Source organism: Tauraco erythrolophus, chromosome 19, assembly GCF_009769465.1.
Source record: "Tauraco erythrolophus isolate bTauEry1 chromosome 19, bTauEry1.pri, whole genome shotgun sequence".
Taxonomy (NCBI): Eukaryota; Metazoa; Chordata; class Aves; order Musophagiformes; family Musophagidae; genus Tauraco; species Tauraco erythrolophus.
Genome location: NC_141483.1, coordinates 12,338,368 through 12,358,555, shown reverse-complemented (window position 1 = coordinate 12,358,555; position 20,188 = coordinate 12,338,368). Strand labels below are relative to the sequence as shown.

Sequence of the window (20,188 nt, the reverse complement as noted above, 5' to 3'; positions counted from 1 at the left end):
TCATTTCATGGACCTGGGTATCCACCAGTGGGACCTTCCTCTGGCTGAAAGCATCTGCGGGGACAAGGTACCTGCCCAAAAGGTCAGCACTTCTCTGGGCACCTGGGTGCCGTGGTATCAGCAGTAACACCGGCATGGTCATGTCTAGATTTGTATCTTGACCATGGTAACGGCAAGGGTTGATTCAGTCACCTACCTCTGGGCACCTCATGGTGCCTTAGGTACCTGTCCAACCCTTAAACAAAGGGTTAAGGGTCTCCTGTAGCTTCAGTGCCAGATCTGCCAGCCCCCACCAGGATTCTCTGATGCCCTCCGGCACTTCAGACAGCCTTATACCCTCTGCTCAGGTGGGCACCAGAAATCACTCCCACCCAAGTCGCTCTCCTCCCATACCTCTGCCTGTAGGAAGAGCCTTGGGCAGGCTCTGCGAGGCAGGAGGACCCCCATCCAGCTGCCAGGAGCCCTGTCCCCATCGGCATGCTGGCTGCCATCTCCGGAAGGGAGAGAGAAACGGACCCCACTCAGCTCCTGCGCAGAGCCGCGGGCTGCACAGGCAGCCCCATGCCACTGCTGATGTCTGGCCAGGTTTTCTGCGTTCACTCCATCCCCTTTTTTCAAGCATCTTGGGTTTATTGTTCGTTCTTTCTAAAGCTACTGTGACCTTGGCACGGCGATGGACAAACATCAACTGCCAGAAAACAGCATGTTCTGACAAGCTACACAGAACAAACCCACAGCCTCGTTGCAGTCTGCAAGCAAGATCTCCATCTGGGGAGGGCAGAAAAGAAGCAATTGGGGTGCTCGGAGAAAGTGCTGCGGAGAAGCTGCAAGCGTGAAGCATGGCAGCTCCTTGCCCAGCCCGCGGGATGACGTTTCCACGCGCTCCTCTGGCTCCTACCTGGCTCTTCCCGCGCCGCCGGTAATTCCTTCTTACGAGGTTCTTGTAATTCTCATTCTTCTTGGTCAGGTAGTAGTACAGGACGCAGTCCGCCACCGTCTGCAACGACACGGGCAAGTCAAGGAACAGAAGGTCCCATCCTCTCGCTCCGCTCCGCTGAGGCACAGACTTCCAGGAGCAGCGGTCAGGCCCCACCACTGCCAGGTCTCCTGCTGCTTCCAAAGGTCTGCAGCCCAAACGGGCTTTCCCGCACCTCCCTCCCGGAGCCCTTTGGTGGAACTGGAAGAGGGGGACAACGCACCTTGTCCTACTAAAAAGGCTCGGCTCTTCCACGGGACAGCCTGGGGCTGTCCCGCAGGTGTGCCAAGACTGCGATGGGGGTGCGGAGCACAGAGCACCCCGTGTTGGAAGCAAAGCAGGAGGAAGGGCTGACCCCAGATGACTGTGGGAACTGACGGCAGAAGAAGGAGAGCCGCCTGTCACCCTCTGCCACCGTTACACCAGGCACAACCTGCCACGCAACTGTCAGCTGGCGTTACTTCCAGCCGTTGAGCTCACTGGCTCCAGCACGCACGACTTTCTCACGGACAGGCTGAGATCCTGGCACTTAGGAGCCGCCATCCCGACTCCCATTCCAGCGGTCGGCTCTGCAGGCGCCATCCCGGATCGGACACCTCAGAAAAACAAGGAGCCGTGGCCTGGACACGTTCTGCTCCTGAATGGCACAGAGCGTGCTGTGCTGGGAAAAGTGCTTTGCTGAACTGGGTGAGCACCTGAACACTGGTCTTGGGCTACACCTTCGCATACAGGATCAGTGGTGGCACGAACAGAAATAATCCCACAAACTCATTGTGCTCACAGGTGCCCGGGAGCAGAGTGCTGCCGTGTGCTGCCGGGGGGGCACGGGGCCTGCGCTCCCCCCATCCCTGTGCAAGGAGTGGAACCATTTGCAAAAACAGATTGCAACTTTTAAAGTGTTAATTGGATCTCTTTCTAATCTAGCCCTGATTATACACAGGCACGCGAACAGAAAAACTTACAGTCATCTGTTCCAAGGGCTAAGATCACTATTTTTTTATAATGCAATTTAAAAATCTATTAATTCATTACATCGAGCCATACTTTGCATCTCTCTCCAACAGGATAATGGATGTGTTCTGTATCATAATTACAGCCTGATTTACGAACAAGTACAAATAAAATTAGAAGACATTTTACAGCTTGGAACACAGACTGGATTGTGAGCATCATCCAAGTCCCACTGCTTTCGGCGTGAACAAGTGGGAAAGGCCGAAAAGAGGCTGTATCTTACAACAGCAGCAGCAGCACGAGGTTGCTGCTGGCCTTCGCTCACTCACTCGCTGCTTTGGACGGGGAAGTTGAGGTCTTATAAATTATTTCCCCAGCCTGAGTCATGTAGAATCAGAGGATAATTTAGGCTGGAAGGGACCTGTGCAGGCCTTACCCCTGGAAGCAGAGGGTTCCCCTAGAGCGAGCGGACACTGTGGGGATGACACATCATGAGATGGGCAGAGGATGCAACTAACTACAAGGACCTGAGAAGCAGCAGCTCTCAAGTGTTCCTTGCTCAGGAGAGCGCCTGGGCCAGCGCTGCCTTTCCAGGCTGGGTCTGCTCAGGATCTGCCCATGTGGCCTGTCCCACATGTGGTACCTGGCCTTGCTCCGAATGGGACCAGAGACTCGCTCTTCCTTTAGATCTCTTACTCAAACCTGTCTTCCATCAGCCCAGTTAGCAGCAAAAAGGAAAAATCCAAGCACACAACACAGAGGCTTGGGAAAGGTCAGGCCTTCCTGCGAGCAAACTGTTCCTAAACACCAAGGGGAGGTGTGCGCATACACGACACCAACCCCAACTGCTGGATGAACAGGGGCTCAGCCCACCCTCAAGATCCCCTCCCTGCACGAGGATGGGACCCTTCTGCTTCGTGCTGGGCAGCTGGGTGCCCGCACCCTCTGCGCGACAGCCTGGCTGGTGCCAAATGCCTCCGGGAAACGCTGGAAGTAGCTCCCCCAGGCAGCTCACAGGGTGGGCTGCAACGCCTACGCACCAGGCTGGATGCGTTCACACATCTCATGGCTCCGAGCTCCTCCTCTCCGAAGTTGAATCAGTCCCTTGTCTCTGCAGGGAGCCGGGAGGTGCCCAGACCATGCCTGGGGCTCTGAGCCACCACCACCCGCAGGTGCCCAGCATCTGCTTGCTGCTCCAGCACTGAAGGGAGGCACGCAATGGAGAAAAGACAGCGCCAGGCAGGTTAAAGTCAGGCGAGGAGGCTTACCTTCCTGTCCAGAAAGGATGCGATCAGGCCAAAGTTCTTGGGATGCTGCATGAACCTGCAGGTGCAAGAGGGAGAGGGTTAGTGTGGGTGCCAGCTCTGATCGCTCTCACAGCTGGCCTGCTGTGCCCTGTGTGCCCGGAGCAGTGTGGTCAGCTCCCGAGGAACTGAAGGGTTTGAGAACATAGCTGTCTGCTGCTCAGCTTCCCAGAAAGACAGGAACTTTAAATTTAGCCCAGTGGAGCTGGGCTGGTCAGGAGCTTCAATGCGCAGATGTTCATTGTGGGATGGGAGAGGGCAGGGGAGCTGGCTGTGCCCAGCAGCTGCCTGTCACCCTGCTCGATGGCACGGCCACTCCAGCCCCTACCAAGGCAGGACGGGCACAGAGGGCAGCTCCTGGCTGAGGCTGCAGGACTGGGCAAGGAAAAGGCACGGAGTCTCCGTCAATGGCTGAGCACACGCACCCCACAGCACAGCCGCGGCTGTCCCCACTGCTGAGCACGGCCCCAAGCCCGACAGGGCTGTCAGGAGCAGCTGCAGAGGATGGGAAGGGAAACCCAAACCCTGGGAGGAAGCACAGAGCTGCCACGTTGCCGAGTTGCTCAAGAGAACCCTGGTGGCACAGTGGCTCCGAGGAACGCTATGGAACGCCGCCTCCTGCCCAGCGAGTGGAGGAGCTGTCAGCAGGCTCACCCACGGCTCGGCAGCCCGGGAGGGAGCGTCGCCGGCCGGGAGGAAGCTGTCCCTGGGTGCAAAGACATCTCCTCCATCAAATCCCTTCGCCTAGCTGGTGGGAAAGCCCCGAAGGCCAACAAGCCCTTGGCACAAGGTGCTGCCGCTGGCAGGAGGACAGTTAACCGGTGCATCACCGAAGCATGGGAAGCCCGGTGAGCGGTGACTTTGTGCCAGAGCTGGAGCACAGCGTTGGTCCCGGCGGAGGGGCTGCCACCGGCACGGGCTCTGCCCCTGGAAACCGAGCAGCCAGGCCAGCCCTGCCTGGCATGTGCGGCTCTGCCAGCTCCCAGGAGCTGACGGCTCGTGGGCGGCACATGGCAAGCGGCACGGTGCCTCCAGCCCCGTTGGCGATTCCTCCCGGACTGCTGGCTGAGCCCTCTCCTACCGCCTTCGCTGCTCAGCCCTGCTGCCAATCTCAGGGTCAGGGCACCAAGCTGAGCTCAGCAACTCCAGACACGGTAGCAGGACGTGGGTGCTGTCACCCATGTGCCGATGCTCTTCTTGATGCAGGACCCCCATTTCATCTGGGTGACACTGCAAGAGCCCCATCTCTGTAACTGGTCACCAGAACAAGGGGACTTCATCTCTGCTGCTGCCAGCATGGGGCTTTGTGGAAGATAATGTGGGATGGGGGGACATGGGAGCATGGACAGCAATGGCATGATGCTTGGGCGCTTAACAGGGTCCCCAACCTCTATCCCACGGGCGGCTGCAGCATTTCTACCACCAAGTGTCTTGCAGGGTAAAACTTATCCCCAAGACGTAACACAGACACCAAGGGAGATCCCCCAAGACATGTGAATAAACAAGTAAAAGAAAAAAGAAACCAGAAATGCTAGGGAGGAGGAGAAAAAAGCCAAAAGCAACGCGGCTGGGCTGCTCAGCCAGATGGATGAAAGCCGGAGCCGGAGCTGGCTCGTCACACTGGGCGTAGCACAAACCAAGGGCTGACCATGGGACGGGGTTTTCAAGGCCGTGCTATCGATGCTAACGCAGCGTCGGGGGCAATGCAGATGACAACTCGCTGTTTTTCACGGGCCAGGCTGTGTCCCCATGACGAGGGACGGATGCTGCGTTCTCATAGCACCCAGCATGACAGGGCCGCGATGCCTGAGCGGGATCAAGGGGTGCCACAGCCATCCCTTCTCCTTCACCAGTAAACCACAGTGCCCCAGGAGCAGGCTAGCGATGGGCTTTCAATAAAGAGACCTGAAATCCCGCCCAGAAGCAAATAAAAATCAGACTCTTCCTTTTAGTTACGTTGTAAAGGCTAAAATGAGTTCAGACCTGGAGCTTGCTGCCCTTGCAGTGCCGGGCTGTGCTCTCCGAGAGCTCCTGCCATCAGGGCTGAACAAAAGGTTGCACCAGGTTTTCACGGTCTCAGGAACAGGTCGGCTCTGGGTCACAATCGCGGATGACACAACTTTGGTTCACCTTAAATCCCCAGGCCAGAAGCTGCAGCACCCCAGGCAGCTTGGCTACCACGCACCGGGATCGGGGCAGGGCTCCCTGGGCCCTCCTTATAGCTCCCAAAGCACCCATCTCTTAAAAAGAGCTTTGGGAGAGCCCTAAAATCTTGCTGTATTTATGCCTCCAGCTCCGCATCACCCATGGTGATGACACAGAAACCACCATGCCCAGCAGGATGCAAGAGCTGGGTGGGGATTCTTCCAGCCCCATTAGCCAGGCACAGTCCCGTCATTAAAGACCAAGTAATTAGCCTTTGCGTCATTTGCGGGCAAGCCTTGCTGTTTGGAGTGTCACATTTTAAGGCTAATTAGCAATGAGGGTTCTCCTCTGCAAAAGGCTTGGAGCCGGTTTGCTTGTTTTGTTCTTTTTCGGTTTGTCTTGGCAATTAGTTATTTCAGCTGCAAACAGGAGTGTCAGGAGCTGGGATAGGTGGAGGGATCCTGGACACGGAGAGGCTTCCAGCGTGGCTGGCGTGGGGCTGCTGGTGATCCATGGAGCCGTGTCACGACCGTCCAGAGGCCAGGCTAAGGCGGTGCTGCCGCAAGGGATGAGGTGGCCCTGGTGCACCCACATACCCCCGTGTTTCTCAAGGCCAAAGCAGCGAGCGCTGGCAGAGCTCATCCTGCTGGAAGCTGAACTCCAGAGCACGTTGGGGCACCAAGGACACTCTGGTCCTCCATGCAAACACACTCGGGCCCTCGTTGGGCTATGAGATATGGAGGAGTCTGGATATGAGACTGAGCTGGGACCCACAGCGTGGCCAAAACACGGTGGTACCCAGGGAAGAGACCAGCAACCCCTCAACTGATCCCAAGCGTTACAGCAAAGCTGTTTTCAAGCACTACTTGAAAACAGGAGAAAGCACAGCAGCCAGCGTTTGCACGTGTCTGATGCGGGAATGCATCCACGGAAAGAGCAGCCAGCGGGAAATCCTGTAAGCCAGCAGGACGGAGCAGAGGGACAGGGACGGGCACCGGCTGGAAGCTGAGCCTGAGGGGGTCTGCATTGGGGGCTGGACATTGACAGCCCCGAGAATCCCTCTGGACACACAGCGCCCAAAGGACAGGCTTGTAAATCCAAAACCATAACAGTGTGTGCAGCATTGAGCTTCACTGGCTTTATCCTTAAACTCGCTGGTACAGAGAAACTTCTGGTTCTCACCCTGCTGTGAGCAGCAGCTTCCCGCGCCTCTGCACGTGGGCACGAACACACCAACCACACGGAAAGGCCTGAGGTTTCTGTGCAGGTGCCTCTCCCCATGCCCAGGTTCAGGGCGACACAGCGACCACGCCTGTGTCCCTGGGGTGTGGGACAAGCCCTTGGGAAACTCATGCCTTCGCGTGCTGGGTCCTGGCCAAAGCACCGCACGGGTCCTGCCTGGCACTTCCCAAGAGCTACACAGAGAGAGGTGTGTGGGCTGCACTCACTTTTCCCGGAAAGTCTCCTTCTCCTGTTCGCTCCACATGTTCATCACCTGCCGGTCCTTGTAGACCTTCATGGGGTCATCCATGAGGCCGTTCATGTTGATGAATTTAATGCGCTGCTGGTCAGCATCGTAGAGCATGGGTGGGATGACGGCGAGCTGGCGCATCTGCTTCTCCAGATTCTTTGGGGAAAAGCAGAGAGAACAGTTGGTCAGCACCAAGGGCCCGCGGGGACCGCAGGGGACAGATGTTCGAGAGGAAAAGACAGGCGGAGGAACAGGAGAATTCAAAAGCAAGCACTAGACAGCTTTATTGCTAGAGTAATTGTAAATTAAACGCTGAAAGAGCCTATTGCTGTCAGCCAGGAAACAATTAATCTTTCATTTTGAAATAAAAGGCTTTAAGATACCGTGTGGAAATGTCTGACTTAAGCAAAACAGCTCCTGATTGTGACGAGAGACAAGTCAAAGCAGGGGTGGCACAGGGAGCACAAACCCCTTCCCACATCAAACCCACGGCCGCCTGGAGGTTCAGCCCCACACCCCAAACCGCAGGGAAGCGGGTCTGCTCTGCAAGGCTTTCTGAAAGGATGGGCAGAGGGAGACGTCATGTTCCCCTTCCACGGCAAAGCTCATATTGTTCCAGGATGTTTTAAATGTCACCGTAACGGGGCTGTCATTTCTTTCTTTCCTCTTACTGCAACACCCTGGGACACAATCTGATGCTTTTACTCCATCCTAATCAAGTGCAAAGTTCATCCAGAGTCCCGGCCGCATGCCAGGACAGGACAGGACAGACTGGGCACACTGCCTTCCTTAACCATTTGCAACAAGGTGGCCAATGTGATGTCTCATCTGTGCCATCCCCTGTCTGAAAGCCGGGACTGTCCCTTTGGCAGAGCTGCTGGTGGTCTCCCAGCACAGGTCCACCCTGTGGGGATGAAGGGATGCCCTGGCCACCCTCCTTCATTTGGTAGCAGCACTGTCACTCCGAGTCCTCCCTGTCACCTGGGATGGCACTAGTCAGACATAAATTCCAACCCTTGATCAAGGAAAGGCAGGTCTCAAGTGCTGTTATTTTAATTTACAGCTAGACATGGGTTCCCTGGAGAACAGTCATGTCCAGTCCTCCCAGCTGCTGACCCAGACCTGCCCAGCATCGTGCTGCTTCCCTGCTGCGACCGAGCAGACCCAACCTCCACTTCCTAAAACACAGCCTTCTGCACGGACATGGATGTTTCAACTCATTTAATCGCATTCCTCATCCTCACTAGGATGCTTCTTGTTCAGCAACCGGCTGCTTCAGGATGCCCTGGGAGGTGTCACCTCATCACGGCAGGTCAGGGACAGCTCGTGGCCAGAATGTGGACCCTGACAGCCGCAGCTCGCCCCAGCGGGGGCAGAAGCACGGCAGACGGAGGCAGCAGGCAGGGGCAGTGCTGCAGCTGAGAGCCCACGGACTCTCCCATCACCTGGCAGGGTCTTGGTGTGCCAAGCAGTGCACACACACCACACCGGCGGGCAGCCAGACCTCTCTCCTCTCCAGCAACATGCCGGGGTGGAGAGCTGGCCTCTGCCTTCCCAGCTTCTCACCTCCCTGCTCCTTCCAACCCCGTGGAAGGGCTGGAAGCTCTTAAGGTCTTCTCAGAGACAAGTGTACGGATGCTGTGGGGCTTAGCAGGAGGCTGTCGGGGCGGAGTTCAGCAGCGCGCTGTGCAGGAGGTCAGCGGCAATCATCTAACGCTCCCCTTGGCCACAACCTCTGCAGAGCTGTGAAATTTCCCTCTGTTTCCCAGATTTGTGTCCTCCGGGTCGTTGCCTTAACTGGCTAACAGCAAAGTGCCTGGGAGCCGGGGCAGGGAGCGACCTGCAGCGCAGGGGCAGCAAACATCTCAGCTATTGCCGGGCGACGGCTGCTCTCCCCTCCCAAACGCGATCCATTCACTGCAGCTCGTCTCCGTGCCAAGAGAGCGGAACCCTTGTGAAACCAGATCCAAACGAAGCCAAGGTCACGGGGATGTTTCAAGATGAATGGAGCACTCCCAGAAGATGTGGGCCAACTGGCTCATGTACAAACCATTCATTCCATAGGATTCCCCTGTGTCAAGCCGCACAGCCCATTCAAAACAAAACGAAACAGAAAAACCCCTCCGCCCGGCAGCCAGGGCGCTGGCTCCATTCCCTTCCCTTTCCACCTCTGCTTCCTGTTTAAACCCACAGCCAGGAGGTGTTTGTGGGGTGCTGCCCAGCACGAGCAGCATGCTGGGGTTCCAGGTCCCTAAGAGGCAGCTGATAGCCATTAAACCCTATCCACTGGCCACCAGCTCCTGCGGTGCTTTGCTCCACATTTTGTGCCTGCAGAACCATTGCACAGCTCTCCCGCATCTCTCGGGTTGCTGAAAAGATGCTGCTGGGTGTTAAATGAACACCTCACTTTGGATCATGGCAAACTCCCCAACCTCAGCGTGGCCTGGAGTCACTGGGACATGGTACCAGACCTCACCGTGGGACCTGGTGGTACTCCTCGGCTTCCTCAGAGGAGAGCGGAGTGAGGGGTGAAGAGGAGGAGAAAGGACAATCTGGTCTCACCTCTTGTTCCGAGAGCCCGTCGATGATCTCTGACACCTCGTGCTCGCTGCGTGCAGCCGACATGGAGAGCCCTCCGCTGCCCCTCTGTCCTACCCTGCTGGGAAAGGGCAGGGGAACACTCAGACACTGATGCTCCGTTTCATAAGCAGAAAACCACATCCATGACAACTCGCTGGCCCTGTTGGCCTCCTTGTTGACCTCCATAGTGACCATATCCCAACAACCCACCCAGGCCATCCCATGCCACGCTGCGGGAATGGTGCCCATTGCATCCCCATGGCTCTGATAGCACTTACTGCTGCCCAGAGAGCGCCGTTCCCCGCGTCCCCCAGGTTTAGGGCTCAGAGGTCGAGAGCCTCAAACCACCTTCCTTACCTGTGCCAACCTCCTGGACTGCTACAACAGAAGGACATTTCATACTCAACCACACTCTCTCCCCCATATTTTCTCCTGTTCATCTCACAACAGCAATAGCATAAAGGCGTCAGCGTTAGCACCGAGCTGTCACCACTGCGTCACCGCATCTGGTTTGCAAATGCTGCAGGAACTTTTAAATCAAAACCAGCCATTGACACCTATCCCCCCCAGTATCACCCAGTGTAACAGCCATGCATCCCAGGGAATGAAAACTTTTCTTATTAAGCAGGTAAAAAGTTAAAACATTTCTCAGTATCATTTCTCCCCTTCTTTTTAAGATAAAATAATGCCATCAATTAGGAAGTTTGGACCCATCCAGCTGTTTGTGGGGCACAAGGACAGGATGCTGGCACAAGGATTTGGGTTCTGTGCACAGCAGGTCTCCTTGGGCAAGATCTCAGGGCCAAAATGGGAAGGACGAAGAGTTTTCAGCAAGAAGGGTGAAGATCATGAAATTGTGTCTCCTCCTGGCAGGAAACAATTTGACCTCAATTGCACTTCCAATGAGGAGGAGAAAACGGACCAAGGATGGGAGAGACAGAAGACGTCCCTTTCCCGGAGACACTTTGCTCCCTTCATATCGTTCGTGGTCATTCCTATAACTTCTGTGGATGTTTCTTCTACCTGCCCATGCTCCAAACAAAGCATGTGTGTGTATTAAATCACTGACATGATCAAATCCATCCGCAGATCTTGCACATCCTCATTTGGGCCCACCAGTAAGGCAGCAGTAATTAGCACTGGTCCAGCCAGGCAGCCAGCACAAGGGAGCTGCCCCTTGCTCCAATCTGGCCAGTTGGGAGATGGGCAACCACATTCCTGATGTTTTTCCTTCTCTCTTGGCTCTGTGCCGAGCCACCCTGGGCAAAAAGCAGCAAAGCTGCTTGTCTGCTGGCTCCTGCAGTTGCTGCGTCGTATCGTTATTCCACCAGAAGGGGAGAAAAGGGACCGAGAGCCATCCCAGCCTGCTCCTCCCGCGAACAAATCCCACACCCGTCCCCAAAGAAAAGAGAAAGGCTGTCTGATACCAGCTCAGCCCTTTCCTACCGCTTCTCCTCTAACCTCTGCATGCGCTCTTGCAGTTCCCGCTGCTTCCGGATCTCTGGGAATTGCTTCTCATAGTATTCCCGCACTTTGCTCTCTTTGGCACGGCGTCGGGGGTTATTTTCGATACGCTCCACTTTCTTTTCCCAAGCTTCCATCAGCTGGTCATAACGCTGGCAAAACTTCTGTTCCTGAAAGGGCAGAGGGAGAGAGGGAGCTCCAGAGATGTGCCCGGGAAGGGCAGCTCCTCCAGGCTGTCCCTTGATGGCTGCTCAGGCTGAGCAAGAGTCACGTTGCTTAAAGAAATATGGTTTATTAGGACACGGACACGCTCCAGGGCCTGGGACCCGCCTGAGGGTAAATTCTCAAGACAGGCCATCAGGTACCCTCAGGCTTGTCCCTTCCAGACCCAACCAGGACTCTCAACCAGCTGGCCCCTGCCCGAGGCCATATGCCGTGGTGGCCTGGCCGTGCCATGATGTGCCCAGCTCCTCTGCTATCCTGGAAAGCAAAAGGATTTTTCCAGTTGCTGCTCCTCCTTCCTGGCCCAAGAGCAGGACAAGCACATCCCTGCCAACAGCAAACTCAGGCTCTGCCGAAACACGGTGCTGCAAGGGGCTTCCATGCCATGTTGCCCCAGGTGATGTCGTCATGGCACACCCACCAGCCACCCACACCGGTCCAGCACCCCACTTCTCCCTGGTATTTATGGGACCAGCCTGGTAACCATAACATTAAAATATCATTTGCAACACAAATGAACCTCCCACCACTCCCCGAATCGCTCCTCCCTCCTCCGGCCACCGTCTTGCTGGAGAAGGACACCCATGGACAGGTAAGGTCTGCATCGAGAAGATGCCTGGCCACAGTCCTGGACAGCCGCAGTGGTGACGGGAGCGATGGCGCTCAGCCTCACGTGAGAGCAGCTGGACAACCCAGAGGGGCTTTTAGGGTTTCATTTTGAGAGAAATAAACGCCTTCTAGGCCCCAAATCAGGAAGCGAAAGCAGATGTCGCTCTGCAAAATACTCAATGGCAAACCCCAGGTCACCTCTCCGTCCCTGTGCTGGTTTCCAGAACGGGCGGCTCAGCACCGGCACGCTCAGCACCGCGCTCAGCACTGCGGCAGAGACGGTGGGGAATCCAGATTTCAAAGAAATAAACTCATCTCTTGTCATTGCTGCCCCACGGCTGGAGGGAAGTCCAAGGCTGTAGGACTTCCCAGATGTTCTCTGCTCTCATCTCACTCTCAGCCACCAAAAAAATGGGGAGAGATAAAGAAAAAAACAACCCCCAAACCGATGGAAACGCTCAGTTCCAGGTCAGGAGGCAGCTGGGTTATCCCAAGCCAAGCAGATCAGTCGTGCCGTGGACCCTGAGGACCAGGAGCTCCATGGCCCAGCGCTTGCACCCACAGCAACCCATGGCCGGTGTCACGCTGATCCTGGCACGTGGGTTTGGTCCAGCCACCACGGACCTCGCAATGACCTGGGGCAGCAACACATCCTGTGGTCCCACAGCCTCCTGGAGGCCCCTCGCCAATAACGTGAGGTGGACAAAGCACACGAAATCCCACAGCTGATGCGGGCTAACACTCCCTCCCCCAAATAAATGAATTCCCTCTTGCACACGTGGAGCTAGAGGCTTCCCTGCCCTGCAGGAATGCACAGGAGATGCCTGGGTTTTGGCAGGAGGTAAAGGAAACGGCTGTAACATGAAAGGCTGTTACCAACCACCTGAGCACTTCTGACTCACATCTGCTTTCTTAAAGCCCTTCCCACCACAAAGCAGAGATCCTTCCTGCCACACAAGCTTCAAACCTGGTCTACAGCATCCCTGCCCAGCACTTTTTGGCCCAGCTGGGTTATACGTTCCCTGCAATCTTTTGCCATCCTTCAAAGCCAGGATTATAGGGACCTTCTAGCACTGTGTGCTCCCCGGATCTTCCCAGCTCAATCACCAGAAGAAGCTCCCAGTCAGGCACTTCAGGAGCAAAAGCGCCTATTCCATCTTCGAGCATCCTCTGAGCAGCCTTAAGCGAGCGTGTCCGTTCCTGAGTAACCATCTGTGTTGGCTTTTAGCACCGGTGCTTCCTCTGCTCCCGCTCCCGGCCAGGCTCACCAGCCCATCAGCCCCTCGATCCCACCAGTAAGCAATGGCGAGCCAAATCTGACTTGACATGTGTATCTAAAAATGGATGGATAGTAACGCCGGCGTAGCAGCTGGAGGCAGATCGTGGGCTGTGCCAAGCTCGAGCCCTCCCACAGCCCACGCTCTCGTGGCTCCATGGAACAGAGCAGCTCTTTGGAGGAGAGGGGAAGAGTGAAGGTGACAGGAGGAAGCAGACCAATTCCTACGTGAGCCCCATGGTTCTCTTCCTCTGGCTGATGGAGATAAACCTCTTACAGCCAGAACAGCTCCCTTTACCCTTCTCTCTCTGCAGCATCACCCTTCTGATGGCAATTAAATGTCTTCTGCTGGGCTGAGGCAGGAGGAAGCCCTGCAGATCTTCTGGTGGCAGTCTCAAGGCTGGACCCCGCTGGGACCGAGCTCTGACTCTGACCCTGCCCCAGCCCTGCGTAGTGTCAGTACCCCAGAAAGCAAAAGAGCCCGAAAGAAACACTGGCACGTAGATGGGCTTTGCTAAAAATAGGGTCTGCTACAAAACAGGCAGAAAAATAGCTAAGCGTACCCATTTTGCAAACAGAATCAGCAAATGTATTCACTTTGCAAATTCAGCAACCGTATGTTGCCTGTTTTGTAGAACAGGCAAAATGCTTCCCTAAACTGAAAAATCCCCTTTCAAGGACACTGAGTAAACCGGCTGGCAGAAATGCACCTATTTTGCATGACGGGCGACTTCACTGCAAGCCGTATTTTAGGAACTGTGCTTCTGCAGCCTAATTAAACCTTTTCCCCCAGCTCTTCGACATCCACAACAAAGCGACTCATTCCAGATTCAGTGCAGTCACCGGCCGTTTCCATCAGAAAGCAGCTCCTGGGCAGTTCCCTTCCAGTTCCAACAAAACCACACGAAGCTTTGCAAATCCCTGTTTTGAGGAAGGGGATATTGATCCCCTTCCCACAGCTGCAGAAGTCCTCGGCCGCGGCAGGCGGGGTGCCCTGAGCAGCACCGAGTGCCACGCCGGGTCGTGCTGTAGGTCTAAGCCCTGTAGCTCCTTACTACAAACCTGGAAGAAGTTTTATCACAGATAAGACTAAACAAACACGTACTCGGACACAAACGGGAGACACAGCCATCCCTTTGGAGTGCAAGATCTGTGGCTTTGGGAAGATTGCTACAAAATGGGGGGGAAAAAAAGGAAATTTGCTCACTGGCTCAGAAATGTCTCTGTAAACAGCCTTACTGGAAGCTGCTTTTAAAGGCAGAGCCTTCCAACCACTTCCCAGGGCTGATTAGTTTGAATTTTTCCAACAATTATAGAATCATAGAATGGTTTGGGTTGGAAGGGACCTTCAAGATCATCTAGTTCCAACCCCCCTGCCATGGGCAGGGACACCCTCCACTACAACAGGTTGCTCAAAGCCGCATCCAACCTGGCCTTGAACACTTCCAGGGATGGGGCAGCCACAACTTCTCTGGGCAACCTGTTCCAGTGCTTCACCACTCAGAGTGAAAAATTTCTTCCTTCCATCTAATCTAAATCTCCCCTCTTTCAGTTTAAAGCCATTGCCCCTTGTCCTATCACTACATGCCCTTGTAAAAAGCCCCTCTCCAGCTTTCCTGTGGCTCCTTTAGGTACTGGAAGGCTGCTAAAAGGTCTCCCCGGAGCCTTCTCTTCTCCAGGCTGAACAGCCCCAACTCTCTCAGCCTGTCTCCATAGGAGAGGTGCTCCAGCCCTTCATGGCCTCCTCTGGACCTGCTCCAACAGCTCCATGTCCTTCTAGTGTTGGAGACCCCCAAGCTGAACACAGCACTGCAGGGGGGTCTCATGAGAGCAGAGCAGAGGGGCAGAATCCCCTCCCTGGAGCTGCTGGCCACAGCCCAGGATACAGCTGGCTTTCTGGGCTGCGAGTGCACAACTCCTCCCAGCCAGAGCACTTCTGTCCAAAACCAGCACCAAAGACATTCAGAAAACCTGCACCACTGGCAACTTAAGACACTAACACTGGCACCTGAGCCTGCCCCAGAACACAGACACCGAGTCAGGAACCAGAATTTACATCTTCCACGCAAAACGCAAAGCCCAGCGTTGTGAGCTGAAACACCCTTCATGGAAAGATGCTGCAAAACCCACCTTCCCGGTGGGGGCTGTTGGTTGCTTCTGACATTTCCGGTTTTGTGCTGGTTTCACCTCTAAGCTCCCGCTAGTAACTACCACAGGCAACCGTCAGCGCTGAAAATGTATGAATTCTGTCAATCCCACTTGAACTTTCCCCTCTATTTAATAGAGACTTGCAACAAACGCCTTCGAAGTCTCATAATAAACCTCACCTTCCCCCTTACCTAACCAAGAACCATCTCCTTGAAGGATGCTGGAACTATCTCGCAGGCAAAGCTGCCTAGAAATGAACTGGCCAGGGCTTGATTTTTGTTTTAAACCACAAAATCCTAGAACATCACTCTGCGGTCAGCTGGAAAGAGTCAGATCAGTCTTCAGACCATTTCTCGGAAGCAGAGTCAGCTCGTTTCACACTTCTCTTAGGGTTCAATTACTCACAAAAATAGACATTTACGCTGTGAACAGGCTCTCTGAGATCAATGAAGGGCTCTGCTGTGATTAAGCCAACCCCATATGTTTGCTCTGCAGGGGGTACTTGCAGAGGGAGGTGTTGCCCGCAGTGGGATCGGGGACCTCTCCTTCACATCCAAGTTATTTTAAGCACAAGAGATGCCACAGCAATGCCACAGGCAAAGTACTGAGCACCAGTACTCCTCTGCTGGAAAATGTCCTTTTCTTTCTCACATAATAAATTACGCTGCTTTATACGTATATATAAATCTATATATATACACTTTATCTATATATTAAGTATAAAGGATTCACTTACCCACTGTTTGCGAGCATGATTTCGCCTCTTAAAGTATAAAATTAACTTTTTCCGCATTGCCTGGTTTCTGTAAAGGAAAAAAGAAAGTTGAGATTTGATTAAGGTGGCTAAAATCCAAATCCTGGCTCCCCCCTCTCCCAAAGGAGTTCACAGCGCAGCTTCCACCTTAACTCAGAATTGCATCTACTTCAGAGCCGCAAACGCGGCTATCTGGGACCTCGTGCCAGCTTTAGAGAAAGACCAACAAACCCACCGACACGAGGAACTTGACCCACATCTGCTGGTAAAACCAGGACTAAGGTTGAGAAGAAAATTCATAAACTCCCAATTCTGCAAACCTTCACCGTGCGCTCAGCACTGACCGCGGGCAGCCAGGCAGCTCGGCGTTTACCAACAGCCAACGCTGTTTCTGGATTATTTTTACATTTTGATCTGCAAAAACCCAATGGAGTCTCAAGAGTTGGGGGGCTCAGGCCAAGCTCCGCGCAGCAGGAGGTGGCTGCTCCCCAGCACCCCTTGGCAAAGGCCACCCTGCGCCATGCTGGTGCCCATGTCGGTGCACACACGCTCCCAAGGGGTTATTCTCCCCCAGGCTTCGCAGTGCTGATAAGGAGGCAAGATTGCAGCAGGGCTTGCAGCACGTATCTCCTGACCTCTTGCTTCCTTGGAGCCGTGCCTAACAAAGCTGCAAACAAACCAGCCGGGAAAACTGAGCCGCTTGCAGAATTGAGACCTCAAGAGAGAAACGAGCCGCTGCAACCACAACCCGGCGTCTGCCTGGACACCCCTCCTGGTTTCTTCTTCTTCCTACTTTCTAAAGACAGCACGAAATAACTGCTCCAAGAGAAGCAGCACCAAAGCAGTGAGCAGCTGGAAAGGCTGCACGAGCAACCGGAGTGAGCGCGAAGCCGAGCGCTGAGCTCCTGCAGTCATTCCTATTCCTAATATTTACAGCAATAAAATCTCGAGGTAAAAGGTAGAGACCAGGGGCAAAGGAGTTTCCTTAAGTCTTTTATCCCGATTAAAGGCAGAGCTGCAGCGTGTAATTACTGATCAGGAGCTTAACAGCCTCATGTAGGCACGGTCGGCAGGGTTTCGCAGAATGAAGAGACGCCCTTGCTGCCTCCTCGTCCCTCCCCTGCCTGGCTAGTGGGGAGGGGAGAAAACACCCTCCTGCCCCCAGACATCCCTAAACCTGATCAGCAGCAAGAGACCGTTTGGGAAGGGGCAGAGGGCCCAGGTCACTTATAGAGAGGACTGGGGCAGTGCTGGCTAAATTTAGGGATGGAGAATATTGCAGAAAGTATCAAAATTTTTCACTTTTAAAACTCTCTTCTTGCTACACCACTAAACCAGGTGCTGGCACATATGGGGAACGACAGTGATCCCACAGCAAGTGCTGCCCTGGGGAGTCCAGGTCCTCCCAAGCCCAGCATCAAGGCTGCACCTCTGTCCCGGCAGCGTCCCGGGGGATCCCAGCCCACCTGCACGTGGGGACCTGGAGCAGGGCCCAGGAGCACCGCCGTAATACTGGCACCCAGTAACTGCAGGTTTATTTAGGACAGCAATTCCTTGGGTGTGGGGTCTTTGACCAGCACCACCTTCAAGATCAAGCACGGCTGCTAGAGGAAAGGCAGCAGGGTTTGGGACAGGGCTGACTTCCCCTCCGGCACAGCCCAGACACACTCAGCTTTGTGCCCTCTGTTCAGCTCACCAAGGAGGAAACACATCAGGTTTGACTCTCAGTTCTAACAGCACCATTTGGATTTTATAACTCCTGGTTTCCCCTCTCAATCACTCAGTTCCCAGAGGTACGGGATACACGCGGAGTCCCTGACCACTGCCCGAGCTGCACTGCATCTTCACTCCCCCTCTGACTTTGCCTTGAACGCTTCGGTGCAAAACCAGACCTTGATTTCCAGGGCAGCGCGAGCAAGCGGCGCTCCTAAGTCCTCCTGCGAACGGACAACACCAGCCACCAGCTGGGAACGGACCCCAGCATCCCCAGCTCAAGCCACACAACCCCAAATCCCCGGGTGCTCCCAGCTCCAGGCAGCATCAGCAACAGCAGAAGCCACAGCCAAGCGATGGGGCTGAAGGCTCCTGTGGAGCAGACACTTGGATCCACAAAGGTTTTCTGAGTGAGGGCTTGAATACCAAGCCACGTCCTTTGATTCTGTTTCAGAAATCAAAGCGGCATTGATCATTGCGGGGGAAAAAATTTAATAAATCCATGCACGAGGCACTTTTCTGCCTTTGCTCTTTTTTGACGGCATGTTTACAAAGGACCCGCTGTTGTTCTGGGCTGTGCTGCAAAGACCAGAGGCCACCTCATTAAATATATTACTAAACATTGCTGCCAAAGGCTTCTCCCGGCTGGATCACACCCCGCCACTGTCTCTTGTTTCTGTCTGTGTGGTGCATCCATCGAGGAGCCTCAAACAGGGCTGCGGGCAACCAGCTGAGCTAAACCTCACTGCTCACCTCTGTGCAAACAGCGTTCGCTTCCCTTTAAACATCAGGGAAACTGAGGCACAGAGCTGCAGTGACGTCTGTCTGCTTGTGCAGGGAGGGGGGCACAAGAAACGAGGAGCGGGGCTGTGTTGTGCCAAACGCTCTAGAGCATCCACCTCCAGATCTGCAGGTGAGGTTGGTCCAGCAGCGTCCAGCACCCGTTTGCCAGCCCGACACACCAGGCTCTCCTCCTCCCACCCACAGGCTCTCTGTCCGACCAAGTGCCAGCTCCTGCGTCCCTTTGCATTGCACACAGCAAGCTCTGGGCACCGGCTCCAGCGCCGCGCGGTACCGCAGTGAGCTCTGGGCACCGGCTCCAGCGCCGCGCGGTACCGCAGCGGGCGGCCGCTCCTCCTGCACAGACCCCGTTGGACAGATCGGCTTCCGAGGCTTCAGCTCTGCACGAACAACCTCCGATGGGGGACTGTGCCCGAAAGACACATTCCTGTTGTTTGTTTATTCTAGTTCTGATGGAAGCTCTGACACTGGGAAACCACTGGGGTGACATTCATGATGATCATGTGTGGAATGTCCAAGGGGTCCTGGATCATCCCTTGGGGAAGCACAGCCACATCAACCCCTGCCCCCCCCACACCAGCCCAGGTGACACTCAGGAGCAACGTGGGGCGTTGACACGCTGCTGCTGGATCTGCTGCACAAGTTATCAGGAAACAGGAGAGTAAATGAAGTAAATCAGCAGCTCTTACGCAGCTGACGGTTTGCCTTGAGTTCTTGCATCATGGCTGACCTTGAAAGCGCTAATACAGGCAAAGACTTAATGGCTCCGCAGCTGCAAAAATCAGGAATGCCTTAAACGTCGGCGTGTGTTTACCACCACCAAGGCTGAAGCAATCAAAGAGTGAAAGGATTAAAAACAACAACACAACCCCCTCACGCCCTAAATGTTTTTGCCCCTTTATCTTTTCTTCTTTCCTTGCGTAAGGTCAACCTTTCAAAGGTTAACACCATCTCGGTAAATATAAATAGGCTTCACAGTTTATCTGGCTGCATGTACTTGCTGTTACTTGGAAACCATTTGCAGAGAGGTTAATTCGGGCCACGCGTCTGCGGAGCACACGCCGCGCTCCCTGGGCAAATCCAAGAGCCAAGCACAAGCGCTGCGGTGCAGGCAGGGAAGGTGAGGGCTGTCCGCTGGGAGCTCTGCCCAGAAATAACCAGCACACAGCAACAGGCGCCCTCGCAACGCGCCAGCCCTCCTTCATCATCCTCCTCGGCAACCTGCACCCCCACAGCTCCCTGCCCGCGTTTGTTGGGGCGCAGGAAAAACGTCACAGATAGAGACCCGACATCGGGCAGTTCACAAGCAGAAGGAATGGAAGCTCCTTAGATAAAGCAACAGTGACTCTTGTGGACAGTTTTAAGTATTGCTGGGCTGGCACATCACACATCGTGCTGGGGCAGGAGGACACGCAGGTTCCTGCCCTGTCCTCGCCGGTGCCCCACGCAGCTGGTCAGGCAGGGCAAGGGCAGGCTGGGATGGACTCAGCGAGACATGGAGCCTGCCCAGCTTCTGGTGAGCTGGTGTTCAGGGCCGCCAGATGGCACATCCTCATTCTTGTGGTCAACAAATCATCTAATCACTGCTGCAGCCCATCCACATTTTTGCCCTCCCTGTAGCCGTGGGCTCCACAGCTTCCTGGTGTACCTAGAGGGAAAGATCTTCTTTCTGGTGGGCTTTCAACTTCATGTAGTGTTCCCCAGAACCAGCTGCAATGACATGGTCAATACACATTTCCCACGTGCTTACTTCAGTGCAGCCCCGGTCTAATGC

At 54.8% G+C, this 20,188-nt stretch overlaps 1 protein-coding gene across 2 annotated transcripts in view; it reads right to left on the bottom strand.

Moving 5' to 3' along the window:
• Nucleotides 1–20,188, bottom strand: part of NCOR2 (nuclear receptor corepressor 2) — a 173,227-nt gene that overhangs the window by 73,973 nt on the left and 79,066 nt on the right. For both annotated transcript variants that reach the window (XM_086623675.1, XM_086623676.1), the window contains exons 8-13: nucleotides 15,883–15,949; nucleotides 10,874–11,061; nucleotides 9,410–9,506; nucleotides 6,825–7,003; nucleotides 3,196–3,250; nucleotides 899–997 (exon numbers count right to left, since the gene is read on the bottom strand). In XM_086623675.1, coding sequence (XP_086479801.1) covers nucleotides 899–997; nucleotides 3,196–3,250; nucleotides 6,825–7,003; nucleotides 9,410–9,506; nucleotides 10,874–11,061; nucleotides 15,883–15,949 — 685 coding nt within the window. The remainder of the gene's footprint in view (nucleotides 1–898; nucleotides 998–3,195; nucleotides 3,251–6,824; nucleotides 7,004–9,409; nucleotides 9,507–10,873; nucleotides 11,062–15,882; nucleotides 15,950–20,188) is intronic.